The following is a 20149-nucleotide window of genomic DNA, read 5'->3' as shown; positions in this document are numbered from 1 at the left end:
ACCTGATCATCCCTCCCTGATCCGTGTGTTCCCAGATGGGGGAGGCACCTGCCATCACTGCATTGGCACGTTTCAAACCTTTTAACAGAGTGCCAGCGAGCACGTGGAGCTCGTTAGGTGTTTGTATCTTAATTACCTTGATCTTCACCACCAGTGACATGGTGAGAAGCAAAGCGTCACTCTGCGAGTGCCAGTTCCCATTAAACCCAAGCACACTCCGTTTAATCAGTGCCAGGAAAAGCTGGACGTCAGGGGCTGGGGGTGCTGCTGTCATCAGTGAGCCCCTGGGCTCCCTGTGGTCTCTGCATCACCAGGGGCTGTGCAAAGCCAGGACCTGAGAGCCTGCACACAGGTTTGGAAGGGGTTTGGGAGCGCTGGGCAGGCGGGTGCATGACTGGGGAGGGACACTTTGCCATCCCTGAGCACCGGGTGCAGCAAAGAGCCTTCTTCACGAGGTACCTGCAGAAGGAATGGGAGGCTGCCCGTGGAGCTGACGTGCCCAGGCTCAGGCAGGGGCTGTGTCCCTCACTGGCAGTGCAGTGCTCAGCTCTCAGTGAGCAGTGAGGGGTGTCGTGTGCCCCATGTTAGTGATAACCCCAGGAAGGTTCTGCAGGCACCTCAGCATCCTTATCACACCGAGGGCATTTCAGTGCTGTCGATAGGGAATGACCTGCTCAGGATACTCCTGTGATATGTACACAGAGCATTAATCTTTGCCCTTTTATGCCAGGGTAAAAATAGCAGCTCCTTCCTCCTGCCATCCCGAGCATCCCGGGCTGGCCGGGTGTCAGACCATCACCTGTTGGGTGAGCAGCTTGTGTAACTCGGCTTAGGGAGGGCTTACAGGGCTGGCCTCGTGCTGCTCAGGCAGCTCTTTCCAGCCACAACATCCACTGCAGTTGGAGGATTGTTTTTTTCTCACCAGCTTTGAGGTCTCTCTGGTAAGAGAGCCCTGTCCAGCCTGGCTGCTGACCCTCCCAGGGCCTGTTCCTGTGCAGGGATGAGCTGGACGTGGGAAGGATAGGTTCAGTCCTCCATGAACCAATGCATGTTACACCAGCAGCTTCTGCTGATTTTTTTTTTAATAGCACCTTCTAGTGCCTAAAGGAGCTACAAGAAAGGCTGGAGAGGGACTTCTACATGGGCATGTAATGACTAGACAAGGAGAAGTGGCTTCCTACTGACAGAGGGCAAGTTTAGATTAGATATTAGAAAGAAATTTCTCCCTGTGAGGGTGGGGAGGCCCTGGCACAGGTTGCCCAGAGAAGCTGTGGCTGCCCCATTCCTGGAAGTGTTCAGGGCAAGGTTGGAGTAACCTGGGACTAGTGGAAGGTGTCCCTGCCCATGATAGGAAGAAGGAGGACTGGATGATCTTTAGGGTCCCTTCCAACCCAAACCATTATGTGATTCTGTGATTTTAGGGGTCTGGGAGCTCCTTAGATGTCAGTCCTGAAGCTCTGGCTGGAGCATGCCTAGTTTCAGTGTTGCTACTCCATCTGCATTAAATACAGGCATTACTGAATCCCCAGGACCTGTTCTAGATTACAGTGAGCTCGTTTTAAGATGTGGGGACTGAGAGCTGTCCTTTCATGGGATTATTTTCATTTCCTGAGCTGGAATTTGGAGATGTACTTGGGGCATTGGGTCACATCTTTATTTTAAGTTTACTGAAAGCAAAAGAGATGAAAATAATCCATGTCTGGATGTTTCCCTCTCTGAGCAATTAAATTGTTGCTTCTCCTGCTGGTGGCTCCCAAAGCTCCTCCAGAGTTTGTGACTGCAGAAGACAGCAATTAAACTACATGCCCAGGTCTGTAGAAACTCCAGGTTCATTTTCCTACCCTGCCACAGATTTCCTTCCTGACCTTGGGCAAGGCAGGTAGGATGCCATTCCCGAGGACAGCTGGGCACAAGTTTCTTCCCTTGGCACTTGCAGACCTTGGAGCATCTGGTACCAGGATTCATCTGGTTATGTGATGGGTACGATGGCTTTGCCCCAGACACATCACAGAGCATGAGGCACTCAGTGCTCTGACATTAACTTACACAGCAGGACAGAAGGCAGATAAAAGTCTTGCAGGCATCAGTGGCCTTCCCAGCTGGCTCTGGTGCAAGAGCAGGGCTGGATTCTCCAGCTTTGCACAAGGAGAAGCTGCTTAGAAGGGGTTGATGTGCTGCAGCAGGTTGCTATTTGGTGGTTGTTTCTTTGCAGCATCTTTCTGTCTTGGTATCTGTGCCAGGAGGTGGATTTTGTGGGAGGAAATGTGAGCTGTGCAAATACTGCAGCGAGCTCCAGCTCCCAACTTTGCTGAGATCTGTCAGCTGGCACCACAGGCTGCTTCTCGTTTCCAGCTTGTCCTCTGCTTGCATGTCATTAGGCATGACACTGTTGACATGTGCATGGCAAGTACCAGGCATATTGCTGCAGAGTTGCCAAGGAAAGGCAGAAGAGCTGACAGCCAGTGCCTGGTTGCTCCCTGGGCAGGGAGTTTGCAGCAGATAAACTCCTCTCCCCACCCCTGTGGTTGTGATTAGACTCAGAACAAATGTCACAGGCCACTGTGGGATGTTCTCCAGTGCCAAGGCTGCCCAGGTGCTGCTCAGCACAGTGTGGATGTGGTACTGCAGTGGCACAGCACACTGGAGGTGTTCATGGAGTAATGGCTGGGGGGTCACTGTTGCTCTCAGTATTTGGACCATCATATCCATTGTAGCTCGTTTTTCTCATGTAGAGGGTTAATTTCTGCAGATGAATGGGAAAACTATTGCTGTAGTGGAAGGAAAGTTGCCATGGACCTGTGCTGGGGCCACTGTCAGTGCTCGTGGGTTGACTTTGGTGCTTTCATTCTTGGAGTAGGGTTTGTACATGGGCCCCTCCAGGACAGAAACAGAATATTTTTGTGAGTTGTAGCTCTTTTTCAGCCTCTCCTTCCTTCCTTCCAGGATCATCCCCCAGCTGGAGAGCTCCCTTTCCCAGGTTTCACCGAGCAGCCTACCTGGCTCTGAGATTTCGGAAGCCACAAGGACTTACTTGCAAGGAATGAGCCGCTATGACCTGGACGAGCTCGATGCCTGCTGGTTGGAGCTTGTTAATATGGAGCTCAAGGAGATGGGTGAGTACTGCTGTTGGTTTTTTCCTTGCCTGGGGGGTCCCAGAGTGGACATCTGGGCTTTTTGGGTAATCATGTGGGACAGAATCTCAGAGATGCTGGTCCTGATTGCCTCCTTACCCAGGCATGTCTAAATATCACAGCACAGCATTGGCTGCACCACTGCTGTTATATCACTGCACATTCTTCAAATCCTTGAGTGCATTTTGGTCGAGTGCAAGTACCTGAGCTTGGAATTTGACCACTGGCACTCGTGCTTAGCATGGTCTGCTGGGCAGATTTGCTGGCACAGGCCCGTGGGTGTGTAGTCCTGCCAGACCAGGGAGGGATTTTCCAGTCCTTGTTAGGTAAGGGTTGCTGTGATGTGGCTGCTGCTGTGCAGGTAAGAATAGCACCTCAATAAAACATTCACCTTGTGAGGTCAGTGAAGGCTGAAGCTTGCCTGCATGAAGCATTCCTTGCAGTGGCAAAGATCTTTCCAGGGTGGGGCAGAGAATGCCACCAAGTGCTTGAGCAGATGGGATCGTGCCCTGCAGAGCAGGAGGGTTGTGCTGGGCTTCACAGGCAGCTGGCTGAGGGCTGCAGGGACATTCAGGAGGAAGGCAGGAAGATGCAGTTCAGTGAGTTTGTCTGGAGCATAAACCAGCTCAGAAAGTTGGTCACCACCACATTGCCTGATCTTGGAAGACATCTCTTCTTCTGATGTGCTCATGATTTACAACCAGATTTCGTTACCATGACCTTGAGAAAGTCACAGAGGCTGCTTTGACAGTTGCTCTGATTATCTGTTGCAGGTATCCTGTATATTGGAATTCCCATAATCTCAGCATTGTGGAGCCTGTAGCACCACTTGCAAATCACAGGCAGTTTTGCCCTTGTTAGCTGGTCTTGCCTGAGCAGCCTCAGCTCTGCCATGGGCAGAGGTTTGGCTTCTCCAGCTCAGTTTGGTTAAATTTGACTGGCTTTGTTATTTCTTTGAAGTGTTAGGTCTCAAGTGCAGTGTCCTAAGTGGCTTTCAGATGTGGAGCTCCTGTGCTGATGGAAGGTTGAGGTGACTGGAAGGTCTCAGCCCCAGGCCAAGGGGGGAGCTGGCTGCTGGGTGTCCCCACGTCACCTTTGGGCCCAGCTGAGTGTGCTGGGGGAGTGGCACTGCCCTGGGAGGCAGTTGGGTTTAGGAAGGGAGCTTGAGCTTCACCACAGCAGTACCCCCTGGTAGCCCTGCTCCGTGCAGCTGCTCTGGCTGGGCTGGCACCTCAGCACCCCCTTGGGTCGATGTCGGGACACAGGTCATGCTCTGACCCTCTGCAATTCTGAGCAAAATCCGTTTTTCTTTCTCCATCTCCTTGTCAGAGTCACATCCCCCATGGCAGCCATGCCCACCACAGGGTCTGGGGGCAGTGGGCTTCTTTGGGGGGGTGCATTTTCCTGCCTGTGGAAGCGGGGGGTGAAGGGCACCCAGATCCCACCCTGGCTTCTCCCACATGGGAAGCCTCTGCTGTGGCAGAGGCTTCCCATGTGGGAGAAGCCAGGGTGGGATCTGGGTGCCCTTCACCCCCCAGGACAGAGGCTTGCTGTGGCCTAGGCTGGTCCAAAGGCTGTCCATAAATAGTGCTTTCTCCCGGAAACTCTTGGCATTAATGACACGCTGAGGTTTCCAAACCCGCTTTGCTAATCTCTGAAGATCATTAACGTGACTTAACTGGAGAGCTGCAGCCTCCCCTTCCATTCAGAGGAGTCAGGAGTTATCTCCCAGCCTTAGGAGACAGGCAGAAGTTTAAATTCCTCCCGGGTGTTCGGCTGAGTTGTTGTCACTGGGCAGTCCAGGGGCACAATATGTCATTCCCAAAATATTTAATGACAGAGAAGGATGCTGATCTCTGACTGGCTCTTGAGGATCTGCGGGGAGGAGAGCTGGAAAACACCTCTGAGATCATCCAGCTCTCCTTTCGTGGATCCACAGTAGCACATGCCTTTTCCAGTCCTTTTTAGGTCACCCCAGGGATGGAATTTTATCACTGGGATCAGATAAACCTCCAGATAGCTCCATCTCTCTGCATTCTGCCTGCTGATTCCTCTTCCAATTAGGTGGAATTGCTGTGAAAAGCAAAACTTCTACATGAAAAGCAGAAGTTTTAAACATAAAAGAGCTTTAAATAGTTTTAAACCCCCCAGTAAGACGCCTCAGGAGCTATTGCTGTACTTGGTGGAATTGTGCTGTTTAAAGAACCTCTGTGTGCTAGAGATGAAGTCAGTATTTAGGCATGCCTAAGTGTTTTATTTGTTGCTGCTGCAATATGAGATTGTAAAAAAAGTGGATCTGAAGAGGGCTGAGTGAAACCCTGAGCCAGATTTATGTCCATGGCACTCCAGGCAGCACAGGCCTTTCCTCTTAGATGGGAGCCGTGCCGTAAGTCTTCGTTTTTTATATTAACATTTTATGCTGTATTTTGTGATCTCCACTAAATCCAAAGCCATTGTAAGAGCAGGGCTAGAGAGACTTCAAAGAGCAGGGCTGAAAGATCCCTTTGCAGTGATCGGCACTTCATAAACACATGGAAAATCCTCAAGAAATTGCTAAAATTGTTGTCGGAATCAATTTTGCTGAAGGCAGAGTTGAAGTTTCTAAGTATTCCCTTGACTTAATCCATATGGTGTATTCTGCTCACATATGCCCACCACAGCTTCTATCTTGGGAGCTGGAGGTGTTCCTGGTATTTTATGGCAGGAACATGCAAAGGTCACATGGATTGCTTTTGAAGCTCCGGGGGGAATTCATCGCTGCATACTTGAGATATGTCTGTGTGCTAATGAGATGATACCTCCCTTGGCAGAGGTGAGATTGGTCAAGTAGATGTGAAATAAGCTGAAGTCAGTGGAGGACCCCTGGGGAAGTTGTGCTCGCAGGGGCAGAGGCTGCAGTTACTCGTACTCCCCGCAGGCTGATGCTGCCTCCCTGCCAGTGCTGCGTGTCCCAGGCTGAGGCTGCTCCCATCCCACTGCATCCTTTTGGGATTCTGGGAGCCCCTTTTTCACCCTGAGGCAGCAAGTTGGCGTTCCCCAGGCAGGGACTGTCTCCAGCCCACCCACGGGTGCCCATCCCCATGTCCAGGCTGTGCAGGGCCAGCCCAGTGTAGAATCATAGGATGGTTTGGGTTGGGAGGGACCCTAAAGATCATCCAGTTCTAACACCCTGCCGTGGGCAGGGACACTTTCCACCAGCCCAGGTTGCTCCAAGCCCCATCCGAACCCCAGTGCAGGGGATCCAGGGCTGCTGTCCCACCACAGGGGTGCTCCCCAGGCCAGGCTGGCAGGAGGATGGGCAGAGGTCTGTCGTTTTTGTAGTGGGAACTGTTTCCCTTTACAGCCATAGGGGACCATTCCCAGCCATGGCCCTGCACCCCCTGCCCCTCACCCAGCCTCACCCTGCTCTGCCACTCAGAGCTTGGGAAAGCAGAGCCCATTAATAACTCAGGGTCTGTTTGTTTGGATATTGTTATTGTTGTTGTTTTGAAGAAATCCTGCCAGTTTGGAGCTGTTTTTATAACATGTCTGTGCTGCAGCCCACAACAAACATCCGTGTGTAGCCTGGAATCCTGGAATCTTTGTTCTCCCCCGAGTTTGTAAGCTCATGGCACAGGTACCATTTCAGCAGCAGAAGGGTGGGCTGTGTGGACAGAGGAACCAGCAGACCCTCCACTACCTGGTGGTGCTGTGCAAGCAGGAGATATTTAACAGAGGTACTGATGTGCAGTGTAGAAGTATTTTGGGAACAGATTTAGGGCTGGAAGCTGCTCTCAGTGTCGCTGTGTTGGTCTGGAGTAATGCTGTTGGTGTCAAAGGGAGGACTCACCTGAGCTGCCCAGAGGCAGGTGCCACTCTCACACTTTGCTGGTGGACTGTTGCTCTTCGTGTAGGGGTCCATCCCCCAGTTTAAGTCAAGAGCAGAACTCACCTTGTAAGCAGGCCAGTTGGTGGGCTCAGGGGGTAAAGAGGAACAGGACTGATGGCAGTCAGGACTGATGGCAGTCAGGAATGATGAGGGTGAGAGCACACTGCAGCAGGTCCATGGAGAGCTGGTGGGGGTCTTGGAAAGCCAAAGGTGGGGTGTGGGGCTTCTGATTCTGCTGTAAACAGCATCAGTCCCACAAACACCTCCATCACTGGCCAGGGGTGCTCCCAAAGCAGTGGGAGCTGCTGTGCCCAGGTGAGAACAGGTGAGATGGGACCATCTGCTGGGCTGCTGCAGCATGGGGTGGCTGAAGGGAAGGGAGGGAAAAAGAAGAAGAACACAAGCACAAATAATCCACTTGTGTGAAAATAGCCTTGGCCTTTAAGCTTATCTTTAAGCAAGCAAATTCAGGAATATTTTCAGGTGGCAGATCCTTAAGTTGTTGGCAGAGGTGAAAACACTGCAAGCCTCTGGAAGGGGGAGCTGAGCTTATTTAGCTCCTTAGAGAAACAGATAATCTATACCATGTGTAGATTAATGTATTAATTGTATGTATGTGATGTATCAATGTGCAGATTAACAGGGCTGGAGATCAGTGGGAGACCCTTCAGGCGTTTTACCTCCACATTTTCCAGCACAGTCAGTTTTCACATCAGGCTGTTGCTTTGCTGTTTCCATAAATCCCTGGCAGTAATTGCAGTAGTTTCCAGCAATACTCCAGGTTTTGCTGGTGGATGGAGCGAGGAGGCTTTCATCAGGAGTGCTCTAGGACAGCTCTGTCAGAGCTGAGCATCGCTGCAGAGAGGCAGCAGCTTATAAAGTGGCTCCTGAAACATTTTGTCATCATCTTAAATTTGAGCAATAATTGATGTCGGTGGGTGGCAGAAAGGGTGATAATTGGTTCCTGTAAATCTTTTAAGTGCATTAGCAGGCTGTGTTTGTAACAAAATGTCTGGAAGTTTTACTGTGGATGCTCAGCTCGCTGTTTTGTGTGTTTGGCCACACTTTACATGCAGGGTCTGTTTATAAATAACACTGATAAAAGATTAATGTACGATTGCTGCATCTCCCAAGCGCTGTGTGCCTGCATGTGGGGTGGGGTGGAGGTGACTGGGGCAGTCCCAGGTGGCCCAGTGTGGTGTTCAGGTGGTTGGCTGTCAGCCCCTGGCGTCCCTGAAGGATGCCTGGGACAGGATGTGGAATGCCCAGGGGGTCACCCAGCCCGGGGCAGGGTGGTTGGTGTCCCCTCAGGTGCCAAAGCAGGCAGGTTTGAAGAGTCTTGCCTGGGGCGAACTGGAGGGACAATGAGCTGGAAGGAGATCTCTGGAGTCTGTGATTCCTGTGCCATGTGTGAACACCCCATTCCCATCAGGGACCTGTCATTCTTTCACTCCCAGTCTCTCAAAGAGAGTAAGAGACAAGCCTGCATCATCTCACAAGTGCTTTCCCTTTTTTTATTGTTATTATAAAAAGGCAGTAATTTTGCTTGTTTATAGATATATTTTTACTGAAAAGTAGACTTCCAGCTTTATAGGCTGTGAATCAGCAAATGGCACAGCCTGCAGTCCTGATAGCTGTTTGTTCATGAGCTGCTTCTATCTCCATGTGTTCTCCACAGGGGGAAAGGATTTATTGTTTCAGTAAATTGATATTAGTGGAGCACGGTTCAGTCAGAAATAGGTCTCGGTGTTGTGAAAGGTGGCTCTCCAGCTATTTTTTTCCCCTCCCTGCACAGTGAGTTGGCTCACACCACGACAAGGAGTTAGCTGAGAATTCATTTAGCAGAAGAATATTGCTCCTTCATGCCACATAAATTACGGTCTTACAGACGTAATTATAACGGAGAGCGGCGTTGTGTGAAGGAATGTGCCCGGTGCTCCTCCCAGACGCGGCGCTGTGGCCCCGGTGCCAGCCCAGCCCCTTGGGGATAAAGCATTTATGGTCTGTGTTTCAGGGGCTGGAAGGGCAGCTGGGGGAGCTGAGTTGTGTGGGGTTGGGGCTGGGCCCCTTGGAAGCCCCTGGGATAACTGGAGGGCTGGGTGTCTGTGGAGCTTCAGGGGTCGTGGCGGACCCTGATGCAGAGATACAGTGAAGAGTTTCTTGCTTGGAGCGAAGTCCCTTCATGTTTGCCCTCCCTGAATCAGATCTGGAGACCTCCTATAGTGCATCATCATCTGCACCTCTTCTCCTCCTCCATTTCTGAAGCAAAGTCCCCCTTTCTGACCCTTCCCTTAGCTGGGGATGTGCCACCCCCCAGCACCCTGCCCCTTGTAGAGAGGGGACAGGTTTTGTCCATCTGGGATGGCATGGGAGGCAGCATTCCCTGGATAACAGCCCTTCCCACTGCAGGGTAATGCCAGGGTGTCTTGGGGGGGCTGGGTGGCAACATCAAAACCCATCATCATTAACACACTCAGTGCTAATGAGGAGTGTGCAGGTGGCCTCCTGGAAGGGGTGATGGGACATGGAGCCTTTTCCTCCCGTGTCAGTGTTCTGAACATCGCTGGTGATTGTATTGGCATGCGATGGAAGTCTCATTCCTGCCTGCATTCCTCTGGACAGGAACTCTGGAGAAGTTTGTGGCTACACTGCCTTTCTCAGTGGAGGCTCAGAAAAGCTTCCTTTTCTCCCCCACTTTCCCTACAAGACCTTGGCATACCTTAACCAAAAGGTGAAAGTAGTTCTGTTGGCCAGCAGGTAGAGTCCACTGTCCTGGTGATGGTCTCAAAACGTGGGTGTCACTGGATTTATCCTTTTGCAGCCAAGATCAGTATCTGTGTCTTTACTTTTCCTTCCTTGGGGACAGCAGTAGTGTCACTTGTGCGTGTGCACCGGGTTTTTGTGTTTTCCCCTTGGCTGGCCACGGTCAATAACGAGAGCGTTTTCACAGCCAAGAAGACGACAATTTTATGAATGGAGTTTAAATAGCACGAACCTCGTGTGATGCAGAAGGAGATAAATGGAGCACAAATGGAAAAAGCGCTTCACCCCCAGGCCCCATTGTTTAGTGTTTCATAAACGATTAATCGCTTCATCCCCATCAAGTGCAATTGTCGGTTCAATAAGCTCGGAGGTGCTGGGAATGACGCTTGGCAAACGTGTCCCTCGTGTAATCACATCTGAGTGGAGTGGCACAGCGCCTGCGTGGGTGGGACCCACGGATCTATATTCTCCCAGCCGATGGTGCAGCAGCCACACGGCTCGGAGGCTGATAAGGAAACCCCCTCCCCGAGGGGCTGCTCTTGCTCCGGAGCAGGAGTTTTTGGGATCAGCATGAACTTCCTTCCCAGGGTTAAGCAGGTGATGATGGAAAATGCAGGAGATGGGATGGGCGCCGGTTGTTTCCACTCGAGGTGAAGCGGAACGGTGGCAGTGCCAACGTGATCCCAACCCTGTGGGCAGGTCAGGGTCATGGTTCCTGTGGAAAACACCCTCCCTTTCCTTCCTCATGCTGCCTGCAGCTGCCAGCTCTCTGCCTGCCCTGTCCTCTGAGCTCAGGGCAGCTCTGGAAAGCACGTGGGAAAAAAACACTGGGAACACCTTAATGCTTTCCAGAGAAGCAGAGCCTGAAATGTTGGGAGGAAGAGAGTAAATGCAGGCTGACACTCCAGTGCCCAGGCTCGTAGTGACAGACAGGGAGTTGAAACCCTGACCAAGAGGAGGATATTCTTGCTGGACTGGTTTAATACTCGCATAAAGTTGTGTTGAGCAAGTGCACCTTGGGTGGTGTGTTTGTGAAGGGACTCCATTAAGGCAAAGATAATGCTCTGGCTTTCTCTGTAACATGCATGCAATGATAGGACAGATGGGAGTGGCCTAAAGTTGAAGGAGGGTCGATTTAGATTAGATATTGGGAAGAAATTGTTCCCTGGGAGGGTTGGCAGGCCCTGGCACAGGTTGCCCAGAGAAACTGTGGCTGCCACATCCCTGGAAGTGTCCAAGGCCAGGTTGGAGGGGCTTGGAGCAACCTGGGCTGGTGGAAGGTGTCCCTGCCTGTGAAAGAGGGTTGGAACGAGGTGATCTTTAAGCTCCCTTCCAACCCAACCCATTCCACGATTTTGTGCTTCCTGACCTGTTGCGTCCGACCTGCACCGTGCCAAGGGCAGGACGGTGGCTGTGCCCCAGCTCTGGTGCTCAGAACTCGCTGTTCTAGAACAGGATGCCTCACATTGCTGAGCTCCAGCAGCCCCAGGCCGGTGGTGCCAGCCCTGGGCTCGGCCGGGATCGCGCGCCCATCGCCGGGGCCGCTCCGGAATCCAACAAGTACCGGCAGGTTCCTTGGCGTGTTGGAGCACAGCAGCTCCAGCTCTTGAAAGGGCTGTGATAGGGAACAGTGTTGTCTGTCTTAGATGGTATCTCAGACTCGACATAGACGTGTAAAATGCCAGGCTGGATGTTTGCAGAGACTTGTCAAGCCAAGGGAAACCGTGCCAATGCGAAACACTGGGGAAGAGCTGAAAAAGGCAGACAATGGTGTGTGTGCTCGCCGAGCTCGCCTACGGGGTGCTTTCCCCCTTGACAGAGTTTTTTTCAGCCAGTTGGTGGCTGTGGGGGAATCGTGCAGCCTCTGCCAGCCCCAGCCAGCCAGAGGTGCTGGGAGCACTGTCTGGGACCCCCTCAACCCCAGCCCTCCCCAATCCTGGGGGCTTCTCAGGGCTCCGGAGCTCAGTCCAGGGCAGGACATCACACTGTGGCTCGAGAGGAAGTCAGATTTTTCACTGAACATTTAATTAGTAACTGTTCCTTATGAGTGCTTCCTCCAGCCTTTTTTTCCTCCCTCTCTGCTCATAAGTGAGGTGTTTTCTCCCATTTTTTTGCAGGAAGGAGGGTGGACGGCAGTGCGGGTCATGCTCCTCCACTGTCTGCCCCATTCTGGATGATACACACTAATGAAATGCAAAGTTTAATTGTTTTGTATTGCATTCTGCTGGTACTTCTGTCCTCATCTCTCTGCCACCTTGGGTGATGAGATAGTGCTCATGGGAGGAGACAGGGTGTGGTGAGGGTTTAACTCTGCCTCTAACCCTTTGCAGAGAGCCTCACTCCTGCTGCTGACAGATTTTTTTCTTTCTTTTTTTCCTTACCTGGAGTGACCTCACAATGTGTTTATGGCACCAGGATCTTTGTGTGCAGGTGAAAAGTGTCACTTTTGGGGCCAGCATTCTGTGTGGCACCACTTCAGTGCTGCTGAGCTCCTGGCAGCAGCATCCCCCTTCTAAAGGCAGCTGGGTGTTCCACTGCTAGAGGTTGCTGCTCTGAAAAAACCTCTCCTGGTTATTGTCCTGGTGTTCCTTGTTGTCTCTGTGGAGAAAGCTCTCATGAAGCATCTCTTCCAGAGATGTTAAAGATCCTGGTGTGGGGGGAATAAAAGACCCACCTGGGTCCAGCCTTCTGATTCTGCTAAACCCAACCAGGTAAAAAACCCCCTCATTTACCCTCAATTTCCTCCTTTGGCTTCAGTTTTACAGTTCCATTTAATTGGCTTTAGAAGGGTCAGTTTTCAGTCTTAACAATTAAAGCACTGACTTTGTGTTGCCAGAGCTTGTCTGAGCCCTCGCTGCAGAAAAAGCATCTTTGCAAAACTTGTCTCCTTGAACGTTTAAACTGTCAGCCCCAATTATCCGCATTGCTTCAGCAGAATGGGTTTCTTTCCTCTGGGCCAGCAGCAATATTTTGTTGCTGTCTGTGAAATACAAACTGCATCCCGGGTTAGGAGCAGCCGTTTTCCGAATCGTCGCTTCTCCCGTCGCCGCGGATTTGCCTCCGGAGCCGCGATGGGAAACGCTCAGCCCTTCGCGAAGCGCTCCCCGAAGGCGGGAGCTGCATCCGCGGCTTCGCCCTCATCCTCTGCCTTCTGCCTTTGCAGAAAAGCCCGAGCTGGACGAGATCACCCTGGAGCGAGTGCTGGAGGAGCTGGAGACCATGTGCTACGAGAACATGAACATCGCCATCGAGACCGAGGAGGGCCTGGGCATCGAGTACGACGAGGACGTGGTGTGCGACGTGTGCCGCTCGCCCGAGGGGGAGGACGGCAACGAGATGGTGTTTTGTGACAAGTGCAACGTCTGCGTGCACCAGGTGAGCCCCCGTGGCAGGGCTGGGCTCTGCTGCTCGTGCTCTGGTGCCTGCCCCTGGGTTCCTCCCATCCCCACTGTCCCCCTGCCCCTGGGCTGCTCTAGACTCCTGTTAAGCTTTCCTGATGGATTCCCAGGTAGCTCGAGGGGAGCGAGCATGGCACTGGGGTTTCGAATAGCTGGCAGCTCAGCAAGCTTGCTTTTCTTACTTCCTTACCCCCAGCCCTTTGTAAGTGCCCACAGAAGTGCACAACCAGAGGCTGAATTTCTCCTTCCTCCTTATTCTCTGGTCTCTGTGGTGTTTTATGTCTCCTCATCCGTTGCTGCACTTATTCTTCTTTCTTTATCCCATTTTTTTGAACTTCAGTGGGACCTTTAGCATCCCGGCACCGTGTACAGGACTGGCTGGTGGCTTGGTGGGAATTAGGTCTGCATCCCTGCGCTCACCAGAGGGGTGGGATTGCACAGACCCCCTGGCCTCCTCCTCCACTTCATCTGGGGGTGGTGGGACCTTCCCGCTCCACCAGCTCTGTCTCACATTGCAGGGTTTCTGTCCCAGCTTCCCCGCTGTATGAGCGTGGGATTTCATTTTATTTTGCTACCTGGAGGAAAATAATTTTATTTTTAGAACTGAATGCAAATGCTTCAAGCCCTTGCTGGAGGGGTCTGTGGGCTCCTGCTTTTGGGGAAACCTTGTCAAGGAGGAGGCAGCCAAGTGAGGGTCTCCTGGGTCCCACGTGGGCCCAGGGAGGTTTTAGTGGTGGTGCTTTGAGGGGAAGCAGCGTGTGGTGGGGGACAGCAGCTCCTGGGCTTCACCCTCTGTGTGAAAGGTTTTGGTTTTTTTTAGTTCTAAAGAGAGCCATTTGCTCATCTTTTGGGCAGCTTTTCCATCAGCGCTTCCTGGAGGTGGGAGAGCACTGGAGATATCTATAGTTGCGGGAGGTGGGTGTTTTGAATGGTTTCCATCAGTGAATCAGATCCCACAAAATACCAGAATGATTCAGGGTTGGGGTTGGGGTGCTTTTTTTGTGTTGGGTTCTTTTCTGGCGAGCCCAAGTGGCAGTGTCAGGCTGTGAGCTGGCGTGTGCCACGGCAGGGGCTCGGGGGGAGCTGTGGCACCCCGTGGGCTCTGCTTTCAGCAGCAGCCCCAGTGCTGCAGGAGGGGACACAGCAGGATGGATTTCAAACCTGTTGAAAGAGGGATTTTCCCTTGTTTTCAGGGAACAGAGTCCAGCCCTAAGCCCTGTGCCAGCCCATAAGCTGCCCCTGATTTAATCTCTGCCCCAATTTACACCCTAAGCCACTAAGCCAGAGCCACAGTGCAGGGTGTTACATGGCATCATGGTTCTTACCTAACCTGCCCTGTGCCTTTGCCAGCCCCACATCCCAAACCTGCTGGGGACCTGCAGGCACAGGGGTGCTGGTTGTCACTCTGCCACCCTGCATCCCGTCGGGAAGGGGCTCAGGACCACACGCTGGTGGGTTATGGTGCCAGAAGGTATCGTTGTGATCATCTCATCTGCATAACAAGCCACGAGGCTCGCTATTAATTAATTCCCACGAAGCGTGGCTCTCAGAAGGCATGTGCAGTTGTTTTAAAATTGCCAGCGAGGTGGAACCCCACCCCCTGCTGCTAAACCACGGTTCACTGCTCTCACAGTGGCAGCGTCACTCTTCTGTTCAGCACGGGAACGATCCACCTCCAGTTTCCAGCCGCCGTGCCACGGTCCTGTCGTTACTGAATTCCCTGGTGTGGGCACGTGGCTGAGCCCGCCCTCTGTTCCATGGACCACACCAAGCTTGTCTAGGGCTTGGCATCCTCCCCGTTTTTTTGGCACCCCCTTCTCAGTGCTGTTGCGCCCGTGACAGACAGTGATAGAAATAGCTGCTCTGCTCCTATTCAGAGCTCCTCTGGCTCCATGTTCCACCTTTTGCCTGGTGCTGGACGTGGGAAGGTGTGTTTAGCTGGTAATGCACCTCGTTTCTAGAGCTGCTCCTTGTCCAGGACATAGACCCTGTAGTATTTGCTCCTAAGCAGGAGAATTCCACCTTCAGCTGCTCTAAAACCACTAGAAATAAATAACCAGGAGCCAAGAATCTGCTAGGGGTGGACACCTGGTCATAATTCCTGCTTTCCCCTGGATTTTGAGATCAGTCTGCCAGTTTACTCTCCTGGTAGTACATATCAGGCTGATTCTTGTCTGGTACTAAATCACGTGCTTTATAAAACTCTGTTCCAGAGATGATTTATCTACCAGATTTGGAGGCACTGTGAAACACACAGTTAAGTCTCTCTGAACCGTGTAGACTCACAGCAATAATATTACCTCCCTTAATTCCTTGTTATCCCAATAATCTGTTCATAAAGTGGCTTTTCCCCCTTGGATATTGCTATCAGAGTCAATTTGTGATTTGGGGCAGCCTAAAGTCACGTTATGAAGTCTGTTCTTGGCCAGTAAAGACTGAAGATGTGTTTTTCCCACGCTCACCCATCTCCGTGTGCCCCCTCTGTCCCTGTCCCTTCTTGCAACACTGTCAGTCACGGTGACAGTGCCCTGCAGCAGCAGGATGAAAAGCTGTTCTTTTGGGGGTAAACTTGTAGAAGTGGAGCCGACAAATGCCTGGGCTCAACATGAAGCCACCAGTGCTGGGGGTCCTTGTCAGCCCTGCCTGCTTGCCTTCTGCAGGGATGTCAGAGCAGCCAGATCTAGAATTAATTACATCTCCTCACTTTAAATAGTGCCACAGCCCTGTGTCAGTGCCCAAGGCAGTGTGTGTCACCCTCTGAAAACCCTTTAAGTGCGAGTTATCAGGACCTGCTGGTTAAAAACGGCCTAGTTTTAGTAGTAGCTGTTTAGTATAATCATGAATTATGGTCAAAGTGGAAAGTAGTTTATCATTATGTGATACAGCTTAGCTTATCATTTGGCTCTTCCCCAAGTACAGAAGAGAAATGTTTATGAAACACTTTGGCTTCTCTGCATGCTGTGTTACCACAGCAGGTCAGGGAGCTCCGTGGGCGACCCAAGTCCTTCAGTTCTCACTCTCTTGGCTGTGGATTTGTCCATGCCTGCTTTAGATGTGTCATCCTTAAGATTTATCGCCCTCTTTGGTTCCTCTCATCTAATTTACATTCATGGCTGTTGGTTTCCCCTTTTTACCTTTCCGTAGTTATTTTTGCTTCCTCTTTGGGCTGCTCTGGGTCTGTAACCAGTGTGACCAACTTTCTTAATCATGGGCTTGTGGCTTTTCAGCCCTCAGTGACCTCAGAGGATTTCTCTGCACAGCATTTCTTACTCCTCTGGGTTGTCATGGGTTGGGAACAGGCAGGAGCTGAGTGGGCAGATGTCCAAACCGCAGAGCTGCCGGTGGCGGGTGCTCTGATGGAGCGGCCTGGTTGCCCACTCCCAGCCTGGAATTTTTAATTAAAGCCCTGGACATACTGGTCTGCCACGAGTATCCATGTGAAAACAGGGAAGAAGGCAGTAAGGAAGGAAGAGCTTAACCTCGCTGTCTGGGGCTTTGGCACTGCTTTGAGTCTGCTGTTTATTGGGGTGCAGCGGCCGTAAGAAAGGTGGGAGTGACTGACGGAGGAGGTGTGGGAGGATGCTCATCCTGGCTGCTGGGACTAACCCTCCTCCCTGCTGTCTGCACAGGCGTGCTACGGCATCCTGAAGGTCCCCATCGGGAGCTGGCTGTGCCGGACCTGTGCCCTGGGAGTTCAGCCCAAGTGTCTGCTGTGCCCCAAGAGAGGGGGAGCGCTGAAGCCCACGCGGAGCGGGACGAAATGGGTCCACGTTAGCTGTGCCTTATGGATTCCTGAAGTAAGATGTTTTGCAGCCTCCTCGTGACACGTGGCTGGGCACAGACCTGGCTTCAGGTCTCGGCCCAGACCATTCATTAGTGGTCTAAATAGCAAGCCCAGGTTGGCTCATTAAGCTGTGCCAGAGCGATGCGAGGCAGTCATCAGGCCGTGTGTTTAATTAGCAGCCAAGGGGCACCCTGTGAAGGGAGGGCACAGAGCTGGGGTGCAGGGGCACAGAGCTGGGGGGCAGAGCTCTGTGTAGCAGAGTAAAGCTAATTTCCTGTGCCCATTTGAGATACAAACCAACATCCACAGGAGGAATTAATTCAGAGGAAACACCAACATATATTTTTCCTCCTGTTTCATCCAGATGTGGCTTTGGGTTTTTTTTTAATCAAAATTGCAACTGACCCCCAAAAGTAATAAATGTAATCCATCCCTCATTCAGACTGCCACAGACACCCCCTTGTAGGAGGTGTGGGATGGTGGCCAGTATTTACAACTTGTCTTCTGTCTCGTGGCCAGGTTAGCATTGGATGTCCTGAAAAAATGGAACCCATTACGAAGATCTCACATATCCCAGCAAGCAGATGGGCTTTGTCCTGCAGCCTCTGCAAGGAGTGCACTGGGACATGTATTCAGGTATGTAGCTTGGCACTGAAGACACTCAGACCTCCAGGGTTGTACCTGTATCAGCCACTGGAAGTTCTGGAGGTGCTGGAGGACAGTCTGGCCAAGGCTTATTTGTGCTCTGAGTAAACCTAACAACATCAGATCAGGCATCATCAGATGTTGTTTGCAATCTAATGCACTGAGTGCTAGAAATCTAGATTAACTTTCTTTGCATTACACGGTGATGTTGCTGTAGTGACACTAATTACTGGGACTGCAAATGACCTGGGTTTGGATCAGGAATTTCCAGCAGAAGAGCTTCGTGAAGCTACCAGGAAAGTGAGCTGCTCATGAGATACATAGCTCAAGTATTTCACAAACACTTGGGGTTTCAGCTGGGGGGGTATCAGGGAACCCCAGGCTTGGAGGGTCCTCACTACTGTGCTGGCTTGGAAGATAAAGTATGTATTGCATTTCCACATTTTCTGTTTTGCCACACCTAACCAAACTACTGCAGAGATGCAGTACTGCTGATTACCTGCCCTCCTTGCAGCAGGAGGGACAAACATTCTCTTTTCAGATGGAAAGCAGGATGCTCTGGGCTTTCTGTTGCAAAAGTGGGACAGAGCTTCCCACCCTGTGATCCCTCTACCTGGGGAGCAAAGAGTAGAAGCTCCCATCCAAAATGCAGCACACCTGGTGTGAGAGCATCTGGGGAGCCTTGCTGAACCCCGGGATTCCCCCTCCTTCCCCCTGCTTGGCCAGTGTGATGTCCTGGTGATCCCTGGGGATGGGCTGGAGCGTCTGCTGCTCTACTGTACCGGTTGCTTCCATTGGCAGAGCAGGTACTGGAGCAGCCTTGGCATGCAGGGGGAAATGGAAGAGCCATTAGGCTTTGAAAAATGGAGAGAAAGTTTGGGATGTGCAGCAATCCCAGGGGATCAGCTCTGGTACAGCAGCATGAGCTGCACCAGGGAGGTTGGTGTACACAGTGGTGATGATGGGGGACCAGAAGCAGCTGCCTGTTTGCAGAAGGACAGCAGGGATAGGAGGTCTGCAGGCTCCACTGTGTTTATGCCATCGTCTTGGGTTTAAGCCTTTAAAGGGAGCTGTTTAAAAGTAATCCCCATAGTTTGAAACGAAATTTCACAATACTTCTTTAAATCTGTAGCACTGAGTCACTTCTTTTTTGATGGCTCTGGGTGCTTATTCACCCTGCCAGATGGAGATAGTGTGTCAGAATGGCAACTGCTTTCAAAGAACAGAGGGGCAGGGAAGGAGGCAAACAGGCTTGGCAGCATCAAAAAGAATTCAGCGTCTCTCAGGCTTCATCCTCTTAGTGCCAGCATGACATGGGAGCCGTGAGATCCCGGGGACTGGGTGGATTTGCATTAAAGGTCACCTGAGATGATGGAACAGGAGCCTTCTTGTCTCATGTGCCAGCAGTTCACAGTTTATAAGTCCTGGTGAAATTGTCACTGGAGCGCTTGCTGAGGCCACCCTGGCGTGTGCAGGATGGTTTTGCTTCAAGGGAAAGGGGGAGAAGTGAAAAGAAAGCAGGCAGTGCCCTTATTTAAGGATTTATAGGGTAAATCAGCACCCATAGACAAATAAATATGCTCTGTACTCTTCAGTGGTACAGAGCTCTGTTTTGAAAGCTTGTGTTTATGGAGCATATTTTGTGCTGGTGCCTGTTTGTGCAGGTGTGATCCACCTTTGTCAGCATTTCGGGTTTGTGACCCAGCTCTGAAAGGAGGGGTTGTTTTCTGCAAAAGCAGTGGGTGTTTATTCTTGGCAGCAGGAATCAGGTGCTGCAGGTGGGCAGGTCTGGGGAAGGAAGGACGGTGCTTCCAGGAGGGAGTTTTCCAAGTGGGTTTTGCAATGGTGGAATCCAGGAGGCGGGAGACTGTCATCCCAGCAGGGCATGGGATGCTCAGAGGCGGCACCACAGCTGAAGAAAACACCCACCTAAACCACATTTGCAAAGATAAATGTGAGAAACCTTTGCACGGGCACCTCTGTGTGTGGAGGTGTTTGTCCCCATCCGAATTTGTCCATCAGAAGGGAAACAAACCCAGGGCAGCCTGAGGAAGGGCTCCCCACTGCTCTCAACGCCTCTGCCCTTGCTGATTGCATGTAACTCATCCCTTGCTTCCTGGTACAGAGCTGTGAGCCCAGTGTAATTTGGTGTGGCTGTAGCTGAGCCAGAGCTCCCGGATGCTGCAGGGATGCAGTCCTGGAGACGGCCTTTCCCTAGCTCCTGCTCAGGGGAAGTCATTATTTCATGGTGGTTCTTGTGGTCAGACATCAGGAGATGCCAGAGAGCTCAGTATGCAGCAGGAATTTTCTTGTTTGCATTGCTGAGGTGGAAAGGAGAGTGCCAGGAGCCGGGCTCTGGTGCAGCCCGAGTCCTGACCATGCTTTTTTGGGACCCAGCTCCCTCCTCCTCACTTGTCAGAGAGACAGGAAGAGGTAACTGAGGCAGCATGGAATGCCAGGGCTCTGTTAGTTGCTGGCAGGCTTCTCCAAAGGGCACAGTCTTCTGCTACCATCATCTTCCAGCTTACCTTTTGTTGTTTTTTGGAGGAAAAGCCGTTGG

General features: G+C 51.7%; 1 protein-coding gene across 1 annotated transcript in view; it reads left to right on the top strand.

The window, feature by feature from the left end:
• JADE2 (jade family PHD finger 2) overlaps positions 1–20149 on the top strand; it is a 70463-nt gene that overhangs the window by 33016 nt on the left and 17298 nt on the right. Inside the window, 4 exon segments of the mRNA XM_050312402.1 lie at positions 2944–3113; positions 12926–13137; positions 16790–16957; positions 17464–17580. Of these exon segments, the coding sequence (XP_050168359.1) occupies positions 2944–3113; positions 12926–13137; positions 16790–16957; positions 17464–17580 (667 nt within the window).

This window comes from Myiozetetes cayanensis, unplaced genomic scaffold (assembly GCF_022539395.1).
Source record: "Myiozetetes cayanensis isolate MyiCay16 unplaced genomic scaffold, myiCay2020 scf17, whole genome shotgun sequence".
Lineage (NCBI taxonomy): Eukaryota > Metazoa > Chordata > Aves > Passeriformes > Tyrannidae > Myiozetetes > Myiozetetes cayanensis.
This window is presented reverse-complemented; position numbering and strand designations above follow the sequence as displayed.